This window comes from Calypte anna, chromosome 1 (assembly GCF_003957555.1).
Source record: "Calypte anna isolate BGI_N300 chromosome 1, bCalAnn1_v1.p, whole genome shotgun sequence".
Classification (NCBI taxonomy): domain Eukaryota; kingdom Metazoa; phylum Chordata; class Aves; order Apodiformes; family Trochilidae; genus Calypte; species Calypte anna.
In genome coordinates this window covers 13,473,238-13,495,209 of record NC_044244.1, presented here as the reverse complement: position 1 = coordinate 13,495,209, position 21,972 = coordinate 13,473,238, and the positions used below count along the sequence as shown (strand labels likewise).

Below are 21,972 nucleotides of genomic sequence, written 5' to 3'. Positions count from 1 at the left end.
GGTCACATTAACTATAGCTAGGTCTTGGGTTACAGCTGCAGCCCACTACTGGGAACCCTTTTTTAATTGCTAGCTGATTTCATGTTCTTGGTTTCATCTAAACTGGACATTTTGCTCATTGAATCGTACATTATGTGAGTGCAAAGTGTCAGCTGTGCTTATTTTAAATTTAGTATTTAATCTTGGAAAACTTTTAGCAAAAAGGTAGACCAGATACACAGAAATGAACAGGAGACTTTGAAGTTAGTTTGGTCCCAAAGCATTCTGGTGAATTTTGACCTTAGAGGACCAGGTTTCCAGGAAAAGCAAATATAATGATTTTTAATAGCTTTTAGAAATAGAGGGTGAAAAAAACCACTTTTGATTTGAGTTGATGAAAGACTTTTTTCTACTAGTGTGGGTGTGTGTTAAAATAAGAGGCAAATAAGTGGAATAGAAAGGCACTGGTTAGGTTAAGAAAGAATTGTTATAGTGTCGTTAAAAGCAATACTTTTGCTAAGCTTGTATTAAGTAAATTGGAAGATTTTTCTTGTGTTCAAACCTGGGAGTTTGATGGATGCAGCTTGGAACACAGTTCAGAAACATTCTTTCTGAATTCTCTTTGCACATTTCTCTTAAATTTTAAGATGTGCAGAACTGTGATTTTTAAAATCTTTTTGTTTTCTGCTGTAGAACTTACATTAGTTAAGTTATTGTAGATTAAATATTTGCAGTGGCAGATCAATCTACCCAGGAAAGAGAAAAGGAACTTAATAGTTGCAAATAACCATTATTCCCATAGCTTAAGGGTAGAAGGGTGACCATGAGTTCGTGTAACCTGACTTCCTTTTATAACAAAACAGTAATAACACCATATGTTAAGGCTCATAACCTTTGTGTCTGGCTTAGAATATATATTCTAAATACACTGATTTGGACAATTGCAATTATAAAAAAAAATCTAGTGTGGTTGAAGTGTTTTCTACTGGTCAGTACTCAGAATTGTTTTAGAAGAACTGTAGCAAGTTTGAATTTGTTTGGCTGCAGCTTCTAGCTATTACTTCTTGCTATACTCAGTCATGATAAAATACATGCTGTAAGATACTGTATTTTCATTCAGTAATGGTTCTTCTGTGTTTCAAACAGTTCCTCTCTTAACCTTTCATTAAAACTCAACAAGACAAGTTTTGTTGCCTCGTAAGGCTTGTTGCCAACTCTCAGCTCATTATGACTTGTCTGTATTCAGTGTGGTTTTTGACATTGCAATTCTGGCCACCAGAACTTCTCCAGCATGGAATTTTTGCCTGTAAATCCAAACTAGATTTAGATTAGGCAGTAAGAACAAGATCTTGAGTGTTTAGTGTAGGGGTGGTGAGACACTGGCACAGGCTGCCCAAAGAAGTTGTGGCTACCCCCTCCCTGGAAGTGTTCAAGAACAGGCTGGATGGGACTTTGAGCACCCTGGTCTAGTGGGAGGTGTCCATGGCCATACAGGGGAGTTGGAACCAGATGATCATTCAGGTCCCTTCCAACCCAAACTGGTCTGTGATTCTATGATCTGATTTATTGAATAAATGGAAGGTGAAATCTCGGTGTCATTTTAAAGAGCTGGATTTTTGCCATTGTATTAAATAGCTCCAGTGTATTATGCATGGGGTTTTATAGTGCCAGTGGCTAAATGACAAATGTATGGGTTTCAACTTTAATAAAGAAAATATTTAGAGACTGAATTTCTAAGTGGATAGTAGAAAAGGAGATGCCTTAGGAGTAAGATCACCAAGCCTGCCTCAGCACTGTGCCAGATGACATTACTGAATTCAAATAGAGATGTACTGAAAAATAAAATTGAGTGTATTTTTTGCTTTAAGACTTCTAAAGAGCTTTTCACACAGTTTATTGTAGAATCTGACAGGTAAGGTAATCTGCAGGTAGGCAAGAAATGTGAAATAGAATAAACCATATAGGACTGTGTTTCTGGAAGATGCCAAGATCCAGGCTCATAAGTCTTCCAGTCCATCTCCTTACTTTCTGTTCTTCCTTAAACAATGTAGAGGAGGTCTCCAGATGCCTGGTAGCCTCTTCCTTTGTGCTGATGGCAGTATATAAGCAGAAGACCTCTATTGCTGTATTCCTGGGGTAGTGTGTAGAATCCTGACACCTCCAGAGAGTAAAGCCAGTTTTATTTTCATGGGAGCAGCTTATCTACATAGCTGGAGAAACAACCTACTTTATTCCTCCTTGATGCTATGTCATCAGGAGCAATTTACAGACCTTTTGTGGAAAGAAAGATAGAAAATTCAGCCATAGCTCATTTTTCATCAGGAAGAGGAAAAGCTGAATGTTATTAATATTAATGGCATCAATAACAATGTTGGGTTAAACAGTAATAAGGCAGATTAAGGTATTTAGAAAGAAGAAAGATACAAGAGTTGAAGGTTATTCAGTATTTTAAGTTGTGCTGGTTTTTCACTATAACTTTAGTGCCCTTATATAGAAGTAAACCTTGTTTTTTCTTCTCTGTCTTGGCCCTGCTATACATTTTTAAGTATCTTGGTGTAAAATTTCGGGATACTTGCCTCATTCAGTGCACAGACCAATTTGTGTTCTGTGGATCAGCAACTATTAAGTTTTTATCTTTTTCAAGTTTTCACTGTGTGACCAAATGCCCTTAAGGGAAGGTCTGTTAGTTTCCTCATGACTCTCCTCCTCATTCCAGTGTTTGAATGTTTACTAAGTATACTATCATGCTGAGAGTGTGAGAAGAGGAGGTGATATTTCTCAGTTTTACAGAACTAGGACACAAAAAAATAAAAATCAGAAATGCTCACACATTTTTTTCTCAGGTTAAGCTCCATTGAATGCTTTTTTGAGAGTACTTACTAAAAACTACATTACTTTTGACTTCACTATCACTTGTGAATGGTCCATGTTCTTTTAATTCAGAATCCAGGGTCTCACATTCATCTTATTGAAAATACAGGACACGAAAGTTGTGAGTTCCAGAGAAGAACACAGAAATATAGGCACTTGCCTATTACCTTGTTAGGACCCTCTGTCAGAAGGCTGAAAAAAGCTGTTTTCTAATGTGGTATTCAGATGACTTACAGATGAGGCTTTTCCCACCTTTTCATTCTGCTATATTTACTGTAGTCCCTCACTTAAAACAAAATGTGTGGGAAGGAATTTTCTAGCACGGGTTGGGGTTTTTTTGTTTGTTTGATTGTTTGTTTTATGCCAAAGCCACTGAATTGAGAAAGGTCCTGTTATTTATGGAATAGTGCATGTGGTTGTTTTTAAAATAATAATTAGATTCTACTGTGTAGAATGTTTTTAAGGAAGGACTTCAATATTAAGCTTCCTAGTTCCTGTCTTTTAAGTACTGGATTGCAACCTTTGAGTATTTTACTTTTATGCCCTATGTTGGTGCTTTTTTTAAAACTTGAGCCCTAGAATCCATTCCAGGTCTTTTAGAGGACTGTTTAGTTGAGGTCACTGCCCCTTCTGTCTCCTGCCATTTACTCTGTCTTTTATTTCTTCTCCCCTGGTGGATCTCGCCACTTTCTCTTGTGGGTGGCCAGCATTTCAGTGCCCTGATGGCCCATTCAGGCTTTCTTTCCCCACAGTTGAAGATTTTTATATGACTTTTGTCTCTCCAAATTCACCTTTAGATATATTTTTTCTCCTTGACCCATGTCTGGTATAATTTTCTTTTCAAATCTTATGCCAGTTTAACAGATCATTACATCCCCATTGGAGTCTTGGGTGCCTTTTGGATCTACTACCTCTTTCTTATCTTACCACTAGCAGCTTTGGGACAGGGAAACTGAGGTGAATCCTCTGCTGCTATGTGATTTGCAATATCTGGTTCTGATTCCCATGTTTAAGTCAATTTGCTTTCTTGCCAATGCCGTTAAGGAGCTAGCAAGGGGTATGCCAAAACAAATAAAAGCAGCAGTCCTCCAGTCTTGTGTGGTAGGGTCATTGGTGTGCCAAGAGCCTCTAAAAACTGCAGGATTAATTGTCTGTGTTTTAAGTCTGAATCATGGTCAGTGCAAATAGGACCTTTAGAGAACTTTGCTTCAACACTGAATTATCTGTGAAATGGGTGGTGGCAATCCTCATGGCTCTCTAATAAGCCAAGTTTTGGTGAGTTTTTCTCCTTGGGACAGATTTTTCTTTAAAAAAAATGCTGACAAGTATTATTAACCTTAGATAAGAATGGAAGTGCAGACTTTATTTTCTTGTCTACACTGTCCTAAGAACTTATTATTCATGTGGAGTTACTGGAGTTTGAATTGTAAAATTTTCTGTCTGAACCTATTCTTGGAAATGTGTGGACTATTTTTGCTTAGAAGCTTCTTTGAGTATTCTGGTAATAGTCATTTGATGGTTAAAGAATGCAAAAAAATTCCACTTGAAATGTAGGATGAGAAACACTGTTTATGTTGCTCCACTCTCTTGTAACATTCAGCAAATCATTTTTATGCCCTCAGTGTATTAAAAAACTGGATTAAGTGTCAAGGCAAAACTGCTTAGAGATAATGAGTAGTATGTTCAAAATAATAACTATTCTACATTTTGCTTGTGTTAGCAAAAACTCGTGCTGCTGACTTACTGGTGAATCCACTGGATCCAAGAAATGCAGATAAAATTAGAGTTAAAATTGCTGACCTGGGAAATGCCTGCTGGGTGGTAAGTAACTGCATATTTTTAGCCATTTAACATACACTGTTTAGAACAGTACTTCTTAATGTTCTTTTTTTCCCATTAATGTGGTTCTTTCTATTTTAGCATAAACACTTCACAGAAGACATCCAGACAAGACAATATAGATCCATAGAAGTTTTAATAGGAGCAGGTTACAGTACACCTGCTGATATCTGGAGTACAGCATGTATGGTAAGAGCAATAAAATGAGTATTTTTTGTATCTTGTATTTTACAAGAATAGGCTTCCTAAAAACAGTTATTTAGTGAGGAAACCTGATGAGAATGGCTCTGACATTTTGACACAAACACATTAGTATAAAATATGTTTTATCAGGTAGATAATGATGAATTTTCTGCTTTATTTCAAATTTTTAAGCATTCTTAATCAAAAGGAAGTATTTTGGAGAACATGTCTGATTTTCATTTGATGCATTTTAAACTTGCAGTCAGAAATATGCAAGCTTGGAGGGAAATACATGTATGTTTTAAATATCAAAGTCTAACTGAAACAGTACAACTCCATGTTTCCTTCCCATCTTGGAATCTATGCAATTGTTTGCTGTTTCCCTTCCTTTTTCTTGCATGAAGCAGCAAAACAGGGAAATACTTCAAATTCTTGCCAAGTGCAATGAAAACATTCATCAGATTAGGATTGCACTTCACAGCTTTAGCTTCTAAAAGCTTTAGCTTTTAGCTTCTAAAAGCTTCTAAAAGCTTTAGCTTCTAAAGCTTCTAAACTTTGAAGAGAAGGAATGTAGATTATTAGTAAAATATGTGGTAATTTTCAGTAGAACTAGTTCTAGCACAGTAGAAGTGAAATTAGGTATTTTTTGAAATCTTTAAAGAATAGAAAAATTTAAAGAACATTCTGCTTTCTGGAACACTGTAGTATCTTCTTGAGGACAACTAAGCTACATGCATCTTCTCATTAAAGATAGTTTTGGAAATACATTTAGAAAGATCTTTGTCTATTTTAAAAGTGAAAGCTTATTCAAACCTTTATATTTTACAAATACATTTCTGAAAAGAGTAATTGTGTGAGGAGGGTGAGAATGTTCAAATACTAGACACAGTTTGCAGGCGTGGGTGATGAGAAGAATTGCAGAGCTCAGAGGGAGAGGAGGAGGATTGAAAGGAACATAAAATCCTACAGATATTATAAGCTCAGCAAGCCATGTGTTGGAAGTAACTAACCCATAAGTAAAATTGCAAATATGTTTTCCCTGGAGTTTAATACTAGCTTGTGCCTTAGTACACAGGCAAGAACATCCATTTCCAAATTTACTTTTCCATTTGGGAGCAAAATGTAGAAATTTTCTATTACATTGAAAACAAAGCATATAAAACACTACACAATTTTGATCCTTAATTCTTTGCATTATTCTTAAGTAGCTGCAAAATTACTATAGAGACTTGTCATTCCTTTTACCTGGTATTTTGTAAACCTCAGTTGAACTTCATACCTTTTTATGGTATGAGTTCCCTAGTTCATCTTCTTTTAAGGTTGTACCTACCTTCTGCTGATTTTATATACAGTTGAGTAGCTAAAGCCAGATAAAAAAGAACTTAAATCTATCCAGGAATGTGTTTAAAAAAAAAAGCAGGGTACTTAACAGCAATATCACAACTAGGGTATATTCTTGCAGTACTTGAGATCTTCCAGCCCTTTTAATTTTTTTCCATGTTATATAAGCATTTTTACTTTCTTCATACCAATCCTTAGTCAAACTCATGGAAAAAAAAAAAAAAGCCTAAAGAGTCTCTCTACATCAGGTGTAGCTTAATTCAGATTCACAGTAATTTATGGAATGTCAATATTTTAATGAGGAAATTACACTTTTGCTTTTTTGTGGTGTAAGGTCCAAAGATAGTGAAGCATATGAGGCAGAAACACTGCCAGTGTCTCCTGCTACAGACTTTGGTCTTCAGCCCTTAAAAATGCGGTAGAAATTTTATAGCACTGAAATACAGTAGTTGAATTCAATTGTCATCATTGTATAGATGTGTGAAAAACAGATCGGTCTCTCAAGCTCACCCCTAAAATTTCATTTCAACAACCCTCAAGATCTGCTTTCATTCCTGTACAGCTGAGAAAATGGGTCAGAACACTGAGTGCTGATCCTGTATCAGATGGAAAACAGGTCTGAAGTAGGGATTGACTTGAAGACCTAAGAGCTCTTTCTGCAGGGGACTTGTAAAAGATACTAAGCTAGGGAAACGTTCCTGATGTGGAATTGCAAACTCCCAAATAACATATTTTGGTTGTCTTTGGAAATGGTGATTTGATTGTCTCCAAACTCTGTAGCAGCCAAGAAACTGTGAAGAACTAAAATGCTCTAATGCCATTGTAGTCTCATTTGCTTTCTCAAGTTTTGATTTCCTGCTGTAGATGTGAACCTAGATGTGGTTCAGAAAATGTCCTTCTAGCTTACTTTGCTCTAGCTCCATATTTAATTATCCGTATTTATAACGTGTACTGTTATGTGGGTTTTCAAAAAGATTGTCTGATGAAGCAGGATCTGAAGGTGTTTATGTTCACCCAAAAGCTCGGGTGTGCCCTGTTAGCCATGTTGTCCAAGTCTCAGAGGAGAGTAAAGACAATTCCTTGACATGTTGCTTTGCTTGAACAAGCAAATGTCCGGAGACATTAAGGATATTTTTGGAAGCAGTACTATGCAAAGTGAGTGATCCAATAGTATTGCCTTGACTTAGTATTAGTACTAGGCAACAGTATTGCCAAGAGGTGAGTTTCTGGCTTTCATGCTTTTCCCAGTGTGACAATACCAAGCACACATGAAGTGGTGTCCTACCAGCTTACTCTGTATTGATTGCCTATGGTATTTTTCATTTCATGCTTTTCTAAAGTGAAAAAAAAAAATCAATTAAGGGGCAGTTAATATGTTATTAAGTGACGTAAGTTTGAGGTTGTGTTCAGATTAGGTCAGTAATTGCTCTGATCGTATCCACCTGTCAGAAATACTGCATATGTGAATGGGCAGGAGAGGTGCCATGTGGTTTTGCAGTAGGAGCTGTGTTCCAAAATTACAGATCCTGCCCTTCATTCTGATAATGATTTTGACTTTGGATGAGCTTTCTTGTCTCAATTTATTATCTACTGAATGATAGTACATGTATTATAGAAGTGTGTGCCTGGCATGAAAGATGTGAATGCAAAGTATTGCAAGATGGTATCAAAGCAAAGGTGAGATATTATGATTTAAAAACTTAAAATTGAATCACTAATTCAGTGAAGTGGCACTGAAACAGGGTTCAAAATATTTTGACCTCACTTGGATGGAATTGTATGCAAATGCATTTTGTAGATCTGTGTAAACCCGTGCCTTTCAGATCAGAGATTTCTGACCAGGATTCTCATAGAGACTGATCCAAGTGTGCTGTTCACTCCTCCATCTGTGTAGCTCTTGCTGACAGAAGACCTGCTGCTTCAGAGTCATGGTCAGGTTCTCCATCTCAGTGGGTGTTAAGTTTCACAATGTGACTGCCAAACTCTCCCAAATAGGCTTCTGCTTACATGCAGTCCAGAACACTCTGCTTAATAGTAAACAGCACAAACAAAGACTTCCTAGCTTGCAAATAGAAAAGATTCTAAAGATTCTCCATCTGTAGTATATCGAGTACTGTGTCATATATTCCATATAATGCCTCCATTAAAAAAAAACAAAAAAACAAAAGAACCCACCAAAACCCCCCAAAAAACGAAAAAACAAAAAAACCCGAGCCTTTCTTTTAATCAATTTAGGGTCCATAGAATTTCCACGTCAGAGGTTGGCCTCTAGGTTTGTACATAAAGCACCTCAATTGTTTTCATATGTCATGGCTAGTAGAAGTTATGAGGGACTACTTGCAGTGCATAGCACTAGGATTCATCTGAGATCTTTATTTGATCTTGTGCTTTATAGATCTCCATCTGAGCCTAAGGATTTTTACTGCCTCTTGCTCTCTAATGAAATAATCTTGCACACTGGAAACTGACTATGAGCAGCAACAGAGGTACTGGTGCCTTTATTTTTGGCAGAAAGTGTCAAGTCAAGCAGAGAGATTGTGTTGTGTGACATAGCAGCAGACTATTTTTTTATCATACCATTTGCTGATAAGATTTATGTAGTCTTTAGTAATGAGGATGGAGACAACAATGATGATATTTTTAAACAAAAGCCTCTGATAATGGTGCCCTGAGCATGCAAACATCTGTGTTCATGTATGCACAACTTTCATACCTTCCTGATGAATCTGAGTTTTAGTACGTGCTGTGGGGTGTCTGTGCAGAGTGCTCTCCTCATCTGGGCTCTGGAAATACAGTTTGACTTCATCTAGCCATCAAATTCATGGTTTTGATGAATATCCCAGGGAAGAGTAGTCCTGTTTTATTTGTGTTATCTTTAGTCTGGAGGAGATTCTGATCAGGATTACTTGTGCTGCAAGTGTACATTAGAAGAGCCATGTAAGAACTCTGCCCAAATAGCATAAAATGTAGAAGAAACAGTAAAAAAGGGGAAAATAACTCAGTGCTAATAACGTTACAATTCTGTTTCTTTTGGTGTTATGTCAGTGAAAAAGTAGCATTGTAAGCCAGCAGCCTGGGAGCTGACTCTTCTAATTTTAGATAAAGCAGCATGGCCCAGTTCTTGTGCCCCAAAACTCTTTGAATATGATTTGAAGGATGAAAGGGAATACCCACCGGCCAATACCAGTCCTCTGCTCAGGTGATTCGAGTCTCAGAGTCTTTAAGGGGAGAAAAAAAAGGCAGAGGGAAAAAGGATGATGATGTATCTCTTCGGATGCTTATAATCAGCACACTCACAATGAAAAGTTAGATGCCAGTGGGATTTTCCAGACTGTAACAGAATTGTCTGCTTGTTCTTTGCTTAGCAGAGAATACAAGGTGTGACTTAAATTGAGTCATTGTTTGCTGGACAAGTTCTGTCCTTTCTTTTTTTTCAACAATGTGACCACTAAGTGTGATACTGGGCTACTCTCCTGGAAAGCTAGATACTGTGCATCTCCGTCCATGTTTATTAAGCTCTAGAAAATTCTGTTTTCCCTTGGTAGTGAACAGTAGTAAACTGTTTTTTTATTAATGCCAACAGGGAGATGAATCTCTTGTTTTCACCCATAAAAAAGAAGAGATTTGCAACAAGCATTTAACAGGATTGCAACCACCGTAGATTGTTTAATTTTATCAGGCTGAATTTTCACATTTGCACTACTGAGAGGGTTGCTTTCTGTGGAGCAGAAACTGAATAGGCACTGCATGATTTATTTCCTAAATCCCAAAAGCCATGGAACACAGTACGCCACTGCTTCTGCCAAGAAATCCTGGCAAGATAAGGGAGATGGTACTGGCAGAGGGCATCCCTTTTTATTGATCTTGGAAATGACTGTAAGCACCATGGTTCTACTGCTTTTCCTTGTTGATGCTCCTTGGATTGGAGACAAGGAAAGCACCTGAAATGATGAATTTCATCATCTGACTTTTATTGTTCATCATGTACAGTGTTACTTGAGCTGTGGAGGGTAGAGTGACTATGACATGATCTAGGACATTAATGAGGCTATGTTTTTAACACTTACTTGAGATGGCTTTTGTGGTGAGTTATGTTTCCTGAAATACCTTCTTTTTTATAAGAAGAAGTAGAAAATAGATCATAACAAATAGCCGTAGTCTGGCAAGACATCAGAGAAGGTGAAAACTGTACTTCATGTTTTATCTGCCCAAAGAGAGCACAAATGATAAAAAATACTACAGGGTTGAGAGGAAGAGGCAAACAGCTTTCAAAATTAGGGAGAGAGGGACATGGTATTGAAAGGTAAGCAAGCTTACAAGGTTGTTTTTATTATTATGGGTATTTCAGTTCAGTAAGAGAACCAAGAGGGACAAAATTAAGAAATAAGCAGAATACCTTAATAATAAGCAGAGTACCATGTGATGTTAAAATTAAGCCTATACATGTATATGTTTGTAGTTGAACCCTCCATTTACTTTTGTGCATAATTCCCTCTAACATAGGATGGAGAGATAACTGCCCTTAACATTTCTGGCTTGGAAGTGGGGGGAAAAAATGATCATGTTTCCATGGGATCATGAGTACCATCATGCTAGTATGTGAGAGTGGCACACAACACTGGTGTGATGGCAAGCCTCAGTCTGCACAGGAGCAGTATTTTGAAGAAAAATGGAAAATCTAGTTGAGAAAAGAGAAAAACTTCAAGTCACTATGCACATATTTTTTAGTAGGCAGATACAGTACAAAGTTATTAATCACTGTACACCCTTTTTGAAGGTGGTGGGTGGACAACCTGAAACATTCAAAAGAAAATGATTTCCAAAGAACCTGGCTTTTCAAAGCAACCACTCAGCATGTGCATGATTCTGAGGCTGGAGTGCAGCAAATAATAGAAACATGTTGCCTTTTCAAGCATCCCATGCATATCTGTGTTTTGTATATCTGGCCTTTCTTACCAAGAACTAACCATGCAAAATGCCTTTTGTATTCTCTCCATTGCCTGGCTCCTCAGAGGGAGATGTCCATGGGAGAACAAACTGTCAACTGGCGTGCGTATCTCAAAAAGCTTTTTGCTCTTTTTCCCATGTTCCCACTTATCTGTGGAACAGTGTTCTTAAAGTTAAGCCTATTTTTAACGCAGTTACAAGCTTCTCATTCACAGCTCTCCATTTCATCTGGGGCAGAGAAACTCTGGCCAAGAGCTGGATCTTGTCTGTCTGAATAATAATTCTGGCCTGTAGCTAGTTGTCCTTTTTCAGCTGGGGCTTCAGAAGAGGAATTCAGGGAGGCTGATGCAGTCCAAGTGAATTGTTCTTCCAGTTTTCTCCCAGACAGCTTTCCCTAGGCATGCATCCATTTTCAGCCACCAGATTGAGTACACAGCTGTCACACAGTGAAAATGTAACTATTGCCAATGGTGTGATTAGACAAGGATCCATAATACATGATAGTGATGCCAGCAGTTTAGTGTTGTGGTAGGTTCATGCACAATTGTATGACAAGAAAGGAATCAGTCTCTACAGAGCTGACAAAAGCAGCAGTGTGACAATATATATATGAAATGTTCTCCAGTTCTCCATCTCCAGATGGGGAAAAGCAGTCTAGACTGTTTTTCTGTGATAACCCTAGGAAAAGGATAAGTAGCAATTGCCAGTACAGTCAGTAAGGATGGATGATTGCCTTTGGCTTTTGTGCCATATGTTGAGTGTGCTGTATCTCTCATTTGTTATCTCCATGTAACAACTGAAGTTCTGATTTCTGTGAGGTAAATGTCAACTTTAAGTAAAAAGATCATGGTAATTTAGATTCAGAGTTTCTGTCAAAAAACTAGTTTTTATAAATTATTATTTTCAAAGGAAAAACAAGTAATTATGATTAATCTGTACCATCATAGAAGTAATAGACAAATGTAGGTTAAAGGGGATCTCTAGGAGTCTGCTTGCTGCTGGAACCATGGTTAACATCAGGGTTAGAGGAGGTTGCTCAGAGCCTCATCCAGATGAGGTGCATGTATCTGTCAGGATGGCATTTCCACAGCCTTTCTGAGCAGCCTGTCCCAGTGCTCAGCTGGTCTCATTGAAGAATTTTTTGATTTGTATCTAGTTGGAATTTCCCATCTTTCTGCTCCTGTCTATTCTCTGTTGTCCTTTCCTCTGCTCTGTTACTGCCTTTCAGACAGTGGAGTGCAGCAAGTAAGTCACCCCTGCTTCTTTCCTTCTCCAACCTGAACAAACACAGCCACACCATCCTCTCACCCCACTGGGGTTTCTGCTCTCTAACATCTTAGAAGCCCTCCTTGGTTTTTGTCCACTTTGGCAGGCTCTGTCTCATACTGGTGGCCTCAGAATGATCACAGGTCTCCAGATGCAGATAGGGAGAGGGGAAGTCACTTTCCCTGAGGACTGGGAACACTCTTGTTCCATACAGCTCAGTATGTGTTTTGCCTTCATTAAGCCTTCATTACCATGAGAGTGCACTGCTGGCCTGAGCTCAACTTGCTGCCCCTCAGGGTTTCCACCTCCTGATTATATCACTGAGTGTCGACTTAGGATTTGGAGACTGTGTGGTTTTATGTGCCCCACAGTTGGGTGCAAAGTGTTGGTAAGTACCAAAAAATTCTCAGGAAGTCCAACACAGCACTGACTGTTGTTCTGGGTGCCAGCAGCTGAGAGCTCTTCATTTTGGTGGCACTGACTCAGTAACAGGGTTGCAAATGCCTTCTAGTGCACCACATGTTCTCATGTGAGTTTGAAGAGAGAGAAGAACTTTGATACCATCCAGAGGTGTTGTAGGCCTTCTCATGGCTATTTACCTGCTTATTAATGCATTTTTATTGACCTTATGGTAAAAAAACTAGCTCAGAGATTTATTATTTTTTAAATAAGGCCTTATGATTTAATGTATCTTGTGCTATCTAGCCAGTCCAGTCCTCCTGCAAATATGTAGGAACTTTTTACTGAGTTGCTACAGATGAAACTGTGAGACAGTGTCTTGTGTGAATGCTAACAAGCATTATTTCAGAGATTTATTGCAGCACTCAGAAGGCAAGGCTTTCTCTGGGCTGTCCCTCTGTACATCTGAGTCAGAAGTTTTCTTCATTCTTGTTGCAGAGTCCTTTAACAAGTCAGGAAATGAAATGTCTGAGACACTGTGGCTCCAGCCCATGCTGGGAATGGTGTCAAAGCTGTATAAAAAGGATAAAAGAAGCAGCAGAATCACTTTGAAAAGCTTTAGTTTCTCTTCATCAAAAAGAATGGTAGAAATACCCCAAACCTATGAGAGCTCACAGCTCTTACTAAAAACAAACAGATCTAAAATTCAGTCTATCACAGTGGTGTGCTTACTTCTTGTACTTCTCCGTGAACAGGTCTTACAGTTCTTCCGATTCAATCTGTTTAGTCCCATGGAGCCGTATTGGAACTATTAATACATCATTTTGAGGGGGACAGAATCTGTATTCTTCTGGAGTCCGCCCTTGGGGCTAAATGCAACTATGTTTCTGTTGTCCTCTGGGAATCTGTGTTCCATAGCAATGAGTTTCTTAGTGCCCTCAGAAATCAACCTCCTCAGCATGTGTTCTCGTAGGAAAGCTGGTCCCACTGTTCCGTAGGATACATGGATATATTGCCATGAGGTACAGAGGGAATGATTGAGTCTTCTCAATCACATTTGAGGAGTTTGACAATAATCTCCCTGTTGTGTTTAGAGATAACCTGCCAGTGAACTCCACTGGCTACTCTAAAAATTTCATTGGTCTAAATGCCTGCTAATAATGAAGGCCTTCAGATTTTTTAAATGTAAAATAAAAACAATAAAAACTCTAAATCTTGACCTAAGAGTAGAATAAGAAAAAAACGTGAATGACTGTTTATTAGTGATAATGACTTTAGAATTAAAGGCCTGTTTGTAGGATCAACAGAAATGTCAACAAGGGACATTCTTGCTTTCTTGGCTGCTGTGTGTGAATGCAATGAAATATTTTGGCTATGTCTCCCTTGGATGACAGTGTAGTTCACAGCTTGAAAAAGCCAAGTGCCCATAAATAGACTAAATTTATAGGTGGTTTGACAACTCTAGATTATGAATTGGAACAGAGAGTGTATATTTTCAGGAGACAAGATATTTTGTAGTAAATGTTCTGATGGAGTGAAATTCCCTCCTTGAGCTGTGCCAGGGCGTTCTGCCTGATTTTTGGAATGATTTTCTGGATTGGATGCTTTCACTGGTCTTGGAGATGGAAATAGTTTGATGTTTAAACCACCTGGAAAAAATTAGATTCCTGTGGCTGCTTGGGTAATTGGTGATTCAGAGCAAAAAGAGAATAGTTTAACAAATTAGACTAGATGAATCCATGTTTGTATGAGAGCTTACAGCTCTCATATCGGCTTCTAATATGCATGACACCCACAAAAAACCCCTCAGTTTTGTCCTGGCCTAACTGTCATAGGCCTAGCATCCCATCGAAGCACTGAAATGAGCTGAAGGGATGAATCGTCACTGTGTCTGCTCTGGGTTCCTTCCTCAATGTCAGTCTCAGTATTTTACCCCACAATTGCAATATTTATTTTGATGTCTTCTGATTCACCAAAAATACCTTTTTTTAAACTATACCAAATGTAGAGTCATCAAGGAAGCATATACCCTGTTTGCCAATTTCAAGTGATTAGTTATAGATAGATTTTATTTCTGATTCAGGCTTTATTATTTCAGTCTCCAACAGAGACTCCCATATCAGCCTATGAGAGATAATTACCCTTCAGGTACAAGGGTATCATTTTATTATATGTTTAGAAATAGAGCTCTCTCAGCTTGGTTAACTTACAGATACTTTTAACATGACCAACAGACAACACATGGGTATGTTAAAACATGTTTGGGTCAGACCAGTGCCCCCCTCACACTGCATGCACTGATCTGTCCAGAGCCGCTTCCTCTGCAGCCGCGTGCGCTTCGCTGCCTCCCACCCCTGGGCTGTACGTGGAGCTCTGGGGTTCCTGGTTGGAGAGGGACAGCAGTTCCACACTCCCCTGTCCACCTCCTTCTTTCATCCTGGTTGAGTAGGCAGAAACTCGTGGGGTTTGGGTGTGCTGTCTGGAGCTGAGGTTCCGGGGGCTGACCTCTCCAGAGCCAGGGTTCAGGACATCACTGCTCTGCAGGAATGGTGCTCCCCAGGTAAGTGGCCTCACCCGAGTCTCAGATCCAGTTGTAGGCCTTTAGCTTTGAATATCAATTCCTTCTTGGTTCTGAGATAGTTGTAATGTTTTTCTGACATCCTAAGATTAAAAACACTGTTTCTGAAATACCCATAAATACCCATAAATATATCTGTTATGTTATAGGCTTTTGAGCTAGCGACTGGAGATTATTTGTTTGAACCACACTCTGGTGAAGACTATTCCAGGGATGAAGGTATGAATCTTTTTGATATTACATGAGTTTCTATATACTTTCATGCTCCTCTTCCTAAATTTCCAGTGAGCTTACAGTGGAGTGAAGTTTTGTATTTGAGTGAACTGTTCATACACATTGTTTCCAGAATATAAATACAGTTTTTTTCTTTTTAGTTTTAAGTTCGATCACTAGCAATGGGTGGGCAAAAACTCCCTTCTGCAGATACTCATCTACTTAACAACTGCCTGAAGGAATTAAACTGCCCTTCTTGTAAGATTGCATATGTGTGGAAACCTGATTGAGAATAACAGCATTTAGTTTAGAAAAGAAACAACAAATTTGAACTTTATAGTATATTCTCTTTATAAGAGTGACACTGGAATAATGTTTACATTGTGTATTTTTCTTTTAATTAGGCAATTACTAATTATTATTTTTAAAAATCAGAATTAACTCCTGCTTCCATCTGTATACCTGTCCATTTTCATGCTTGTTTGCTTGTAAATGCTCTCTGCAGTGGTAATGTGGGCATCATTCATTGTTCCTAAATGCTACTAATGATGCCAGAGCTCTGCTGATCCTGGAAACCTCTGCATGGATTTGCTGCAAACATTGTTGATTTGAAACTATTTCTGATTTTTTACTAATTCCAGTTTCTTTCCTCTTCTTTTTTATCCCATCCTTTCCCTGCCCCTTCCACTCCCGTATCCTTTTTTTCTCTCCCTCATAGACCACATAGCACACATCATAGAGCTGCTAGGCAATATCCCAAGGCACTTTGCTCTATCTGGAAAATATTCTCGGGAATTCTTCAATCGCAGAGGTAGTACCTCTTCTTTTTGAAAGGTGCCGTGATGCAGACAGAAGTGGAGTTGCTGTTGCTGGTTGTAGCATGTCTCACTCAGGAGCATTTCCTGAAATCACACAGCAGAAATTGCTTTTTGAAAAACAAAATACACAGGAACCTGTGTCAAAATTATTTTTTTTTTCAGCTAAGTGTTCTGAAAAATAATTGTTGGTACATTTTAAATTGCATAGCAAAACTTGTTTGTAGCACCTGATACCCAAAGGTTGTTTTTAGAAAGAAGTTTTGCTGAAAGCATCTTTTCAAATTAGCCACGGAGCTCACGTCTTTTTCACCAGGATCAATCTATTTCTGTCTGTACCGGGCCAGTGTTAGTGTGTGCATGCAATGTACTGATTAAACTGTTGTATGTTTCTGTTTTGCTGGCAATGTTCTCCAATGCAGACCACATAGCATTGATCATTGAACTGCTGGGAAAAATCCCTCGAAAATACGCTATGTTGGGGAAATATTCCAAGGAGTTTTTCACCAAAAAAGGTAACGGTGTTTATACAACACTAATTTAAAGCATAGTACTATCCAAAAGGAGAGTATGTTCATTTATGGCTACTCAAGAAATAGAATCGTTTAAGTGGAAAGCTCTTATTAAAGAAGAACTCTGGTGTAAACTTGACTTTCTGAGAAAAGCCACAGTTTGCAGTATTCATTTCAGTATTTCATTTGAAATTCATTTGGGGATTTACTCAACAAAGTGTGGATGTTAACAAATGTCTGTGTGAATCTGTTGTCCAGTGTTTATGTAAATGTAAGGAATCAAGTGATGTGTAGTTCATAACATGATGAAAAATCATCTGTCAACTATCATATGTAGTGGTCCAGCAGATGCTACTGATGAGGAATATCTGAGGGAGGTGAGAAGGGACTGTCTGGGTGATAGAGACACAGCCACGTGCAGTCAGTACTCACACTCTCATAACCTCCCTGAAGGGAGAGTGTGCAGGATTGCTGTGACAGAGTGATGAAGAAAGCCACTCAGCTCTGCACCACTGCTGCCTCTCTCCAAACAATCCAAGTCACCGTAATGCTGGAGTGCCACAGCCATAAGCAATGGCTCTGCTGTGTTTGGCACTGTACAGAAGTGCAGCCCCTCTAAAATTAAAACCCGTGTCAGCTGCTATGAGAAAGTAATTAATCTGAGCAAACACTCCAGGCCTTACAGATCTTTTATCTTTTTGTACTGTGCCCCTGCTCAGGCTGCTCTTTCAGACAGGTTTTTGACAGTTGAAGGAATGTGGTGCTGCTTCGAGTGTCTTTGTGCCCTCTGTGTATGAGAGAGCTCTGTGTTTTGTCTGGGGTCAGGCTGTGTCAGGAGCATCCATCCCATTACATCTGGGGCTGTCAGCAGCAGCTGCAGCTCCCTGCTGGCCCTCCTCTCACAGAGTGGTAGGAAGGAACCTGAGACCATCCAGTCCGACCTCTCTGCCAGGGCAGGCCCACCTAGGGACAATTCAGTGACTCTTCATCCACTCACACCAGAGCTGCCTCTCGTGTGTGTTTGTGTGTGTCTGAGTCTCCCTGGTGCAGCAGGGACCTCTGCCTGCCGCTGCGCCTTAAGGAGGATGTAATGGCACAAACACAGTGCGAAGAAAGGTGGCAGTGATGATCAAGGAGATGGAGCAGTTGCCGTGTGGGGGAGTCTGAAATGCCTGAGGCTTTTTAGTGTGGAGGGGAGGAGCTTGCTGGAGGAGGAATGAAGGTTTACAAAATGGGAAGGCGGTGGGTAAGCTGAAAACAGAGGTGTTGTTCTTCAGTGCCCGCTACATGAGAGCTGGGTTTCTCAAAGGAACTTGTTGGAGTGGCTTTAAAACACTTCCCCACAGAGCAGGCAGTGAGCTTCAGGAGGCTGCTGCCACCGGGGCTGCAAAGGGGCCACATCAGTAGGCTCCAAAGCAGTCTCAGGTTAGCAGAGATGAACAGACTTGGGGCTGACAGGTCTGTGAAGTTACAAAGCAGTAAGAGGGGTGGGCAGGAGGTACCCTCTGGCACACCCACACACACCCGTGACAGGGACTGCAGCTGCTGGAATGAGGGGCAGGACCTCCAGAAAGGCTCCCCCTCCCTCCCTGCCTATGGCAGGTACTGAATTAGAAAGACGACTCAGCCCAACCCCCCTAAAAAGCATATCTCATGTTTCTAATTTTCACTTTGCACCGGATGGGTTGGCATTTTATAATGTTGTCATGGAAGCTTAAAATGACCAAACAGTTACACAGTGATCAGTGTTTGTGATGCACAGAAAAGGGCAGTTTGCAAAATTCCCATGAAGTGGAGTTTCATGTGCTTCTGCCAGCATCTCCTGCTGCCAAAGTGTCAGTGTTGTCCTCTGGGGCCTGAACCTCAGTCACTTCTTCAGGGGCACCATCTGCCGTGAGATCAGAAGCCATGTAACACAGGCCTGGGGCCCCTGCGAAAATTTCATGCTGCAACTTAGAAATCTGACTGTGGGCTCCTGTCCTGAAACATCAGCCTTGGTGAAAAATAAAGAAGTCACGATTTGAATGTTAGTGCTGTCCATAAGAAAGTTCAGTCCCAGAGAGAAGCTTTAAACATTCAAATTGTTTCATTGAATGTCCCAGGCACAAAAGGAAAGGTGGTGTCAGCTAACAGGTTTACAGGATGGAGTCTTCTCAGTAATTGCCTGAAGCAGTTTGTGACATTCAAATAGGATGCGTTTAAATGTGGAAAGGCCTTTATAAGCTGCTTCTTAGTCACTATAACACAGATGCTCACATACTTTTTATAGGGTTTCATCTTGACTGAGCCCAGTAATAACTCCATAGAGTCCTTTTCTCCAGTGCCTCCATGGACGCAATTTTGTCTGTAAAATTAGTTAACACATTTCAGCACTGAAACTTAAAGCCTTTTTGTTTTTTCCAGACTGTGGTTTTCTTTGTTTTTCTTGTGGTAATTGCTACCCTGTTGCCTTGTGAGCTAAACCTGTGCCAGGAGCTGGCTAGGTACTGACTTTGCCTAGTAGAAGTTTTAACAAGGAAAAGCACTGCTGCTTATTTAACACCCTGGAGGGGGGGAGGGCTCTTCTCCACCTCCCTCACCTTCTGTCTGCTGCACCATGGGGCCTTACCAGCAGTTTTTTCATTAGTTCTCAGGAGCATGTTCTCAAAATAATGCACTAGCAGATTATATCCCACTGCTGCTCCCCAGTCCTTCACATCATCCATTTGTTCCTGTTCAGTGATCCGTCCTCCTCTTGCTTGGTGACTCATCTTAAATTTGTCTTGGGCAAATTTCATGGACTACCTCTGGGTTTTTTGTATTATGGTCAGCAGAGAAAGCTTTAAATAGCATCTTACCCCTCACAGGTCTTTCAGAAATTTCTTTAGTAATTTCCTTCTGACATAACATTCCAGTTTTCAGGTCTGTTGCTGCCTCTGCTTTGAACACAGGGGTTTTACAGTTCTGACAGCTCTGTCCTGTACAGATATCCTGTGTTCTTCACTATAAAAAAACTAAATAAAGAGCTTCTGTTCAGAACTTTTCAGTTACTATTACATTTTCTTTGAAATTTCATTTTAGTGCCTTGACTACTGATGGTGCCAAACCAGTGCTCCTGTGCTTTTCATTTCTCCCCTAAATATAGGTACTGTCTTTCTGTCTTCCAAGTACATGGTACAGACCTCTTCAACTAGATGAAAATACGTGTTGCCAGACCACCTCCATTTCCTGAGCTGCTCTCCAGTGCTTTAGGATGGAAATGAGATGAAGCCACCACATTAAAAAAAATTATTTGGGCTTTTCATCCGCCTCATTTATATTAATTGCCTTTTACTTACCCTGTTTTAACTCCATGGTCAGCATCATGACCTTTACTGAAAACTGAAGCACTTCTTAAATTCTTGTTCCCCACGGAATTAATTTTTACTGTATCCCATCTTCTTAAACACTTTTACAAGCTTCACAGAATTTCTTGGGGAAAACTTCAACCTGTAGTGCTAAAGTACTTTGTTCCTCAGCAGAACAGCACTGGGGAAGGTTATGCTGCCCAGTGTGGGCTGCTCTTAGCTTGGGCATTTCAACCTCTACTTTTACAGAATAAGAAAAGTATTCAAAACAATGTGAACCCATTTTTCACTGTGACCCTAAGAGCCTCATCTTGCAGTCTTTCATTATACAACCTGTCTAAAACAACGTAATTTGAATATGAAGGTGCAGATAGTGCTGCATGGAATCCCCCCCCCCGAAGTTTCTCTAGGTTGGTAAATGAATGTGGAATCTGTGCAATGAATGCTGTAAGCTGCAGTTGCTATGGATGCAGACTGATTATTTTTATTTTTAAGCCATTTTTACTTGCAGTCAATATAACAAGTCACTAGTTTTCTGTCTTCTTTTGGCAATACTTTACCTTATGCATTCTTATTAGAAAGCTGACTACCTGTTTGTGTTAGTTGTCAATACAAGCTTTTGGAAGCCTCTAGAAGGGTAAGCTTTTCTGCACTTAAATTTCAGAGCTGCACAGACATTTTAAAGGGCTGAGAGCTAGCCTGGAAATGAATACACTTCTCTGATAAATGCTGTCCTTTCTGTGCATTCGTACTGAGGATAATGTGGGCTCAAAGCTGAGCCTTTTTTTGTTGGACTCATTGGGTAGTGATGGGACATGCTTGTGCTGTAATTGTACAGGCATAAACCAGTAGGATGTGCCCTCTGCTTTCATGCCTCTCTATCTCAGCATCCTTTGAGATGGAAAGGAAAGCAGACAGCTGTGGGCAGCACATCTTTCTGTTACCAGCAGGTCTCTTCTCTTTCTCTCGTGGGTGACCATTTGCACACTTGCTCTTTAGGGCTTTTCACAAGAGCACCTGGGAGCTGCTTTCTCAAGTGTTGCACTGTGCCTAGAACCTTCTGCTATGGCCTGAGGTATCAGCAGCACATCCTGCTGGGCCTGTGGCAATTTTAATCCATTGCATTCAGATGCTCAGACTCTCAGAGGTTTTTTGAAGTCAGGGGTTTCTTCTCCTGCCCTGAAACTTCTGTAGTCACAGTGATGTACAGTAACTCACACCTGTGAGCTGATGTCTGATGGCGTTTTATGGGCAGTAGATTACAGCCAGAGAGAACAATGAAGCTGCCAAACCACTTTGCTTAAAAATAACATGGCTTGTGAATCCCCATACCACTGATGGTGAAATGTGCTTGTCAAGCTATGGCTGAGTCATGTTCACCTTCCAGGATTGGATGAGAACCCATCATGGTCCTCAGCAGTTCAGGGGACATCACAGAATGACTGGGCTGAAGTATTTTTTGTAGTGTCCCATGGTGACTCAGATACATGCCTGGGAAGGAGGGAGATGCCAGTGGGGAGGCAGGGAGCAGCCAGAAGAGGCTGTCTTCCCCATCACAGCAAATGACCTGTGGATAGAGCTGGTTTGAATGGCAGAAGAGTTCAAAGAGTTCTGGCTTTCTCTTAGGAGAGACTCCTTTTGGGTGTGCTTGCCTGGGAAATGGAGCAGAATCTCCAGGTGCCAAACCTGTGCTTGGCTGGGTC

General features: G+C 39.9%; 1 protein-coding gene across 6 annotated transcripts in view; it reads left to right on the top strand.

The window, feature by feature from the left end:
- Positions 1-21,972, top strand: part of SRPK2 (SRSF protein kinase 2) — a 139,785-nt gene that overhangs the window by 115,703 nt on the left and 2,110 nt on the right. For 2 of the 6 annotated variants that reach the window (XM_030456107.1, XM_030456112.1), the window contains 5 exons: positions 4,571-4,671; positions 4,771-4,878; positions 15,553-15,622; positions 16,335-16,427; positions 16,854-16,946. In XM_030456107.1, coding sequence (XP_030311967.1) covers positions 4,571-4,671; positions 4,771-4,878; positions 15,553-15,622; positions 16,335-16,427; positions 16,854-16,946 — 465 coding nt within the window. The remainder of the gene's footprint in view (positions 1-4,570; positions 4,672-4,770; positions 4,879-15,552; positions 15,623-16,334; positions 16,428-16,853; positions 16,947-21,972) is intronic. The other 4 variants (XM_030456130.1, XM_030456146.1, XM_030456122.1 and 1 more) reach the window with 2 other exon arrangements.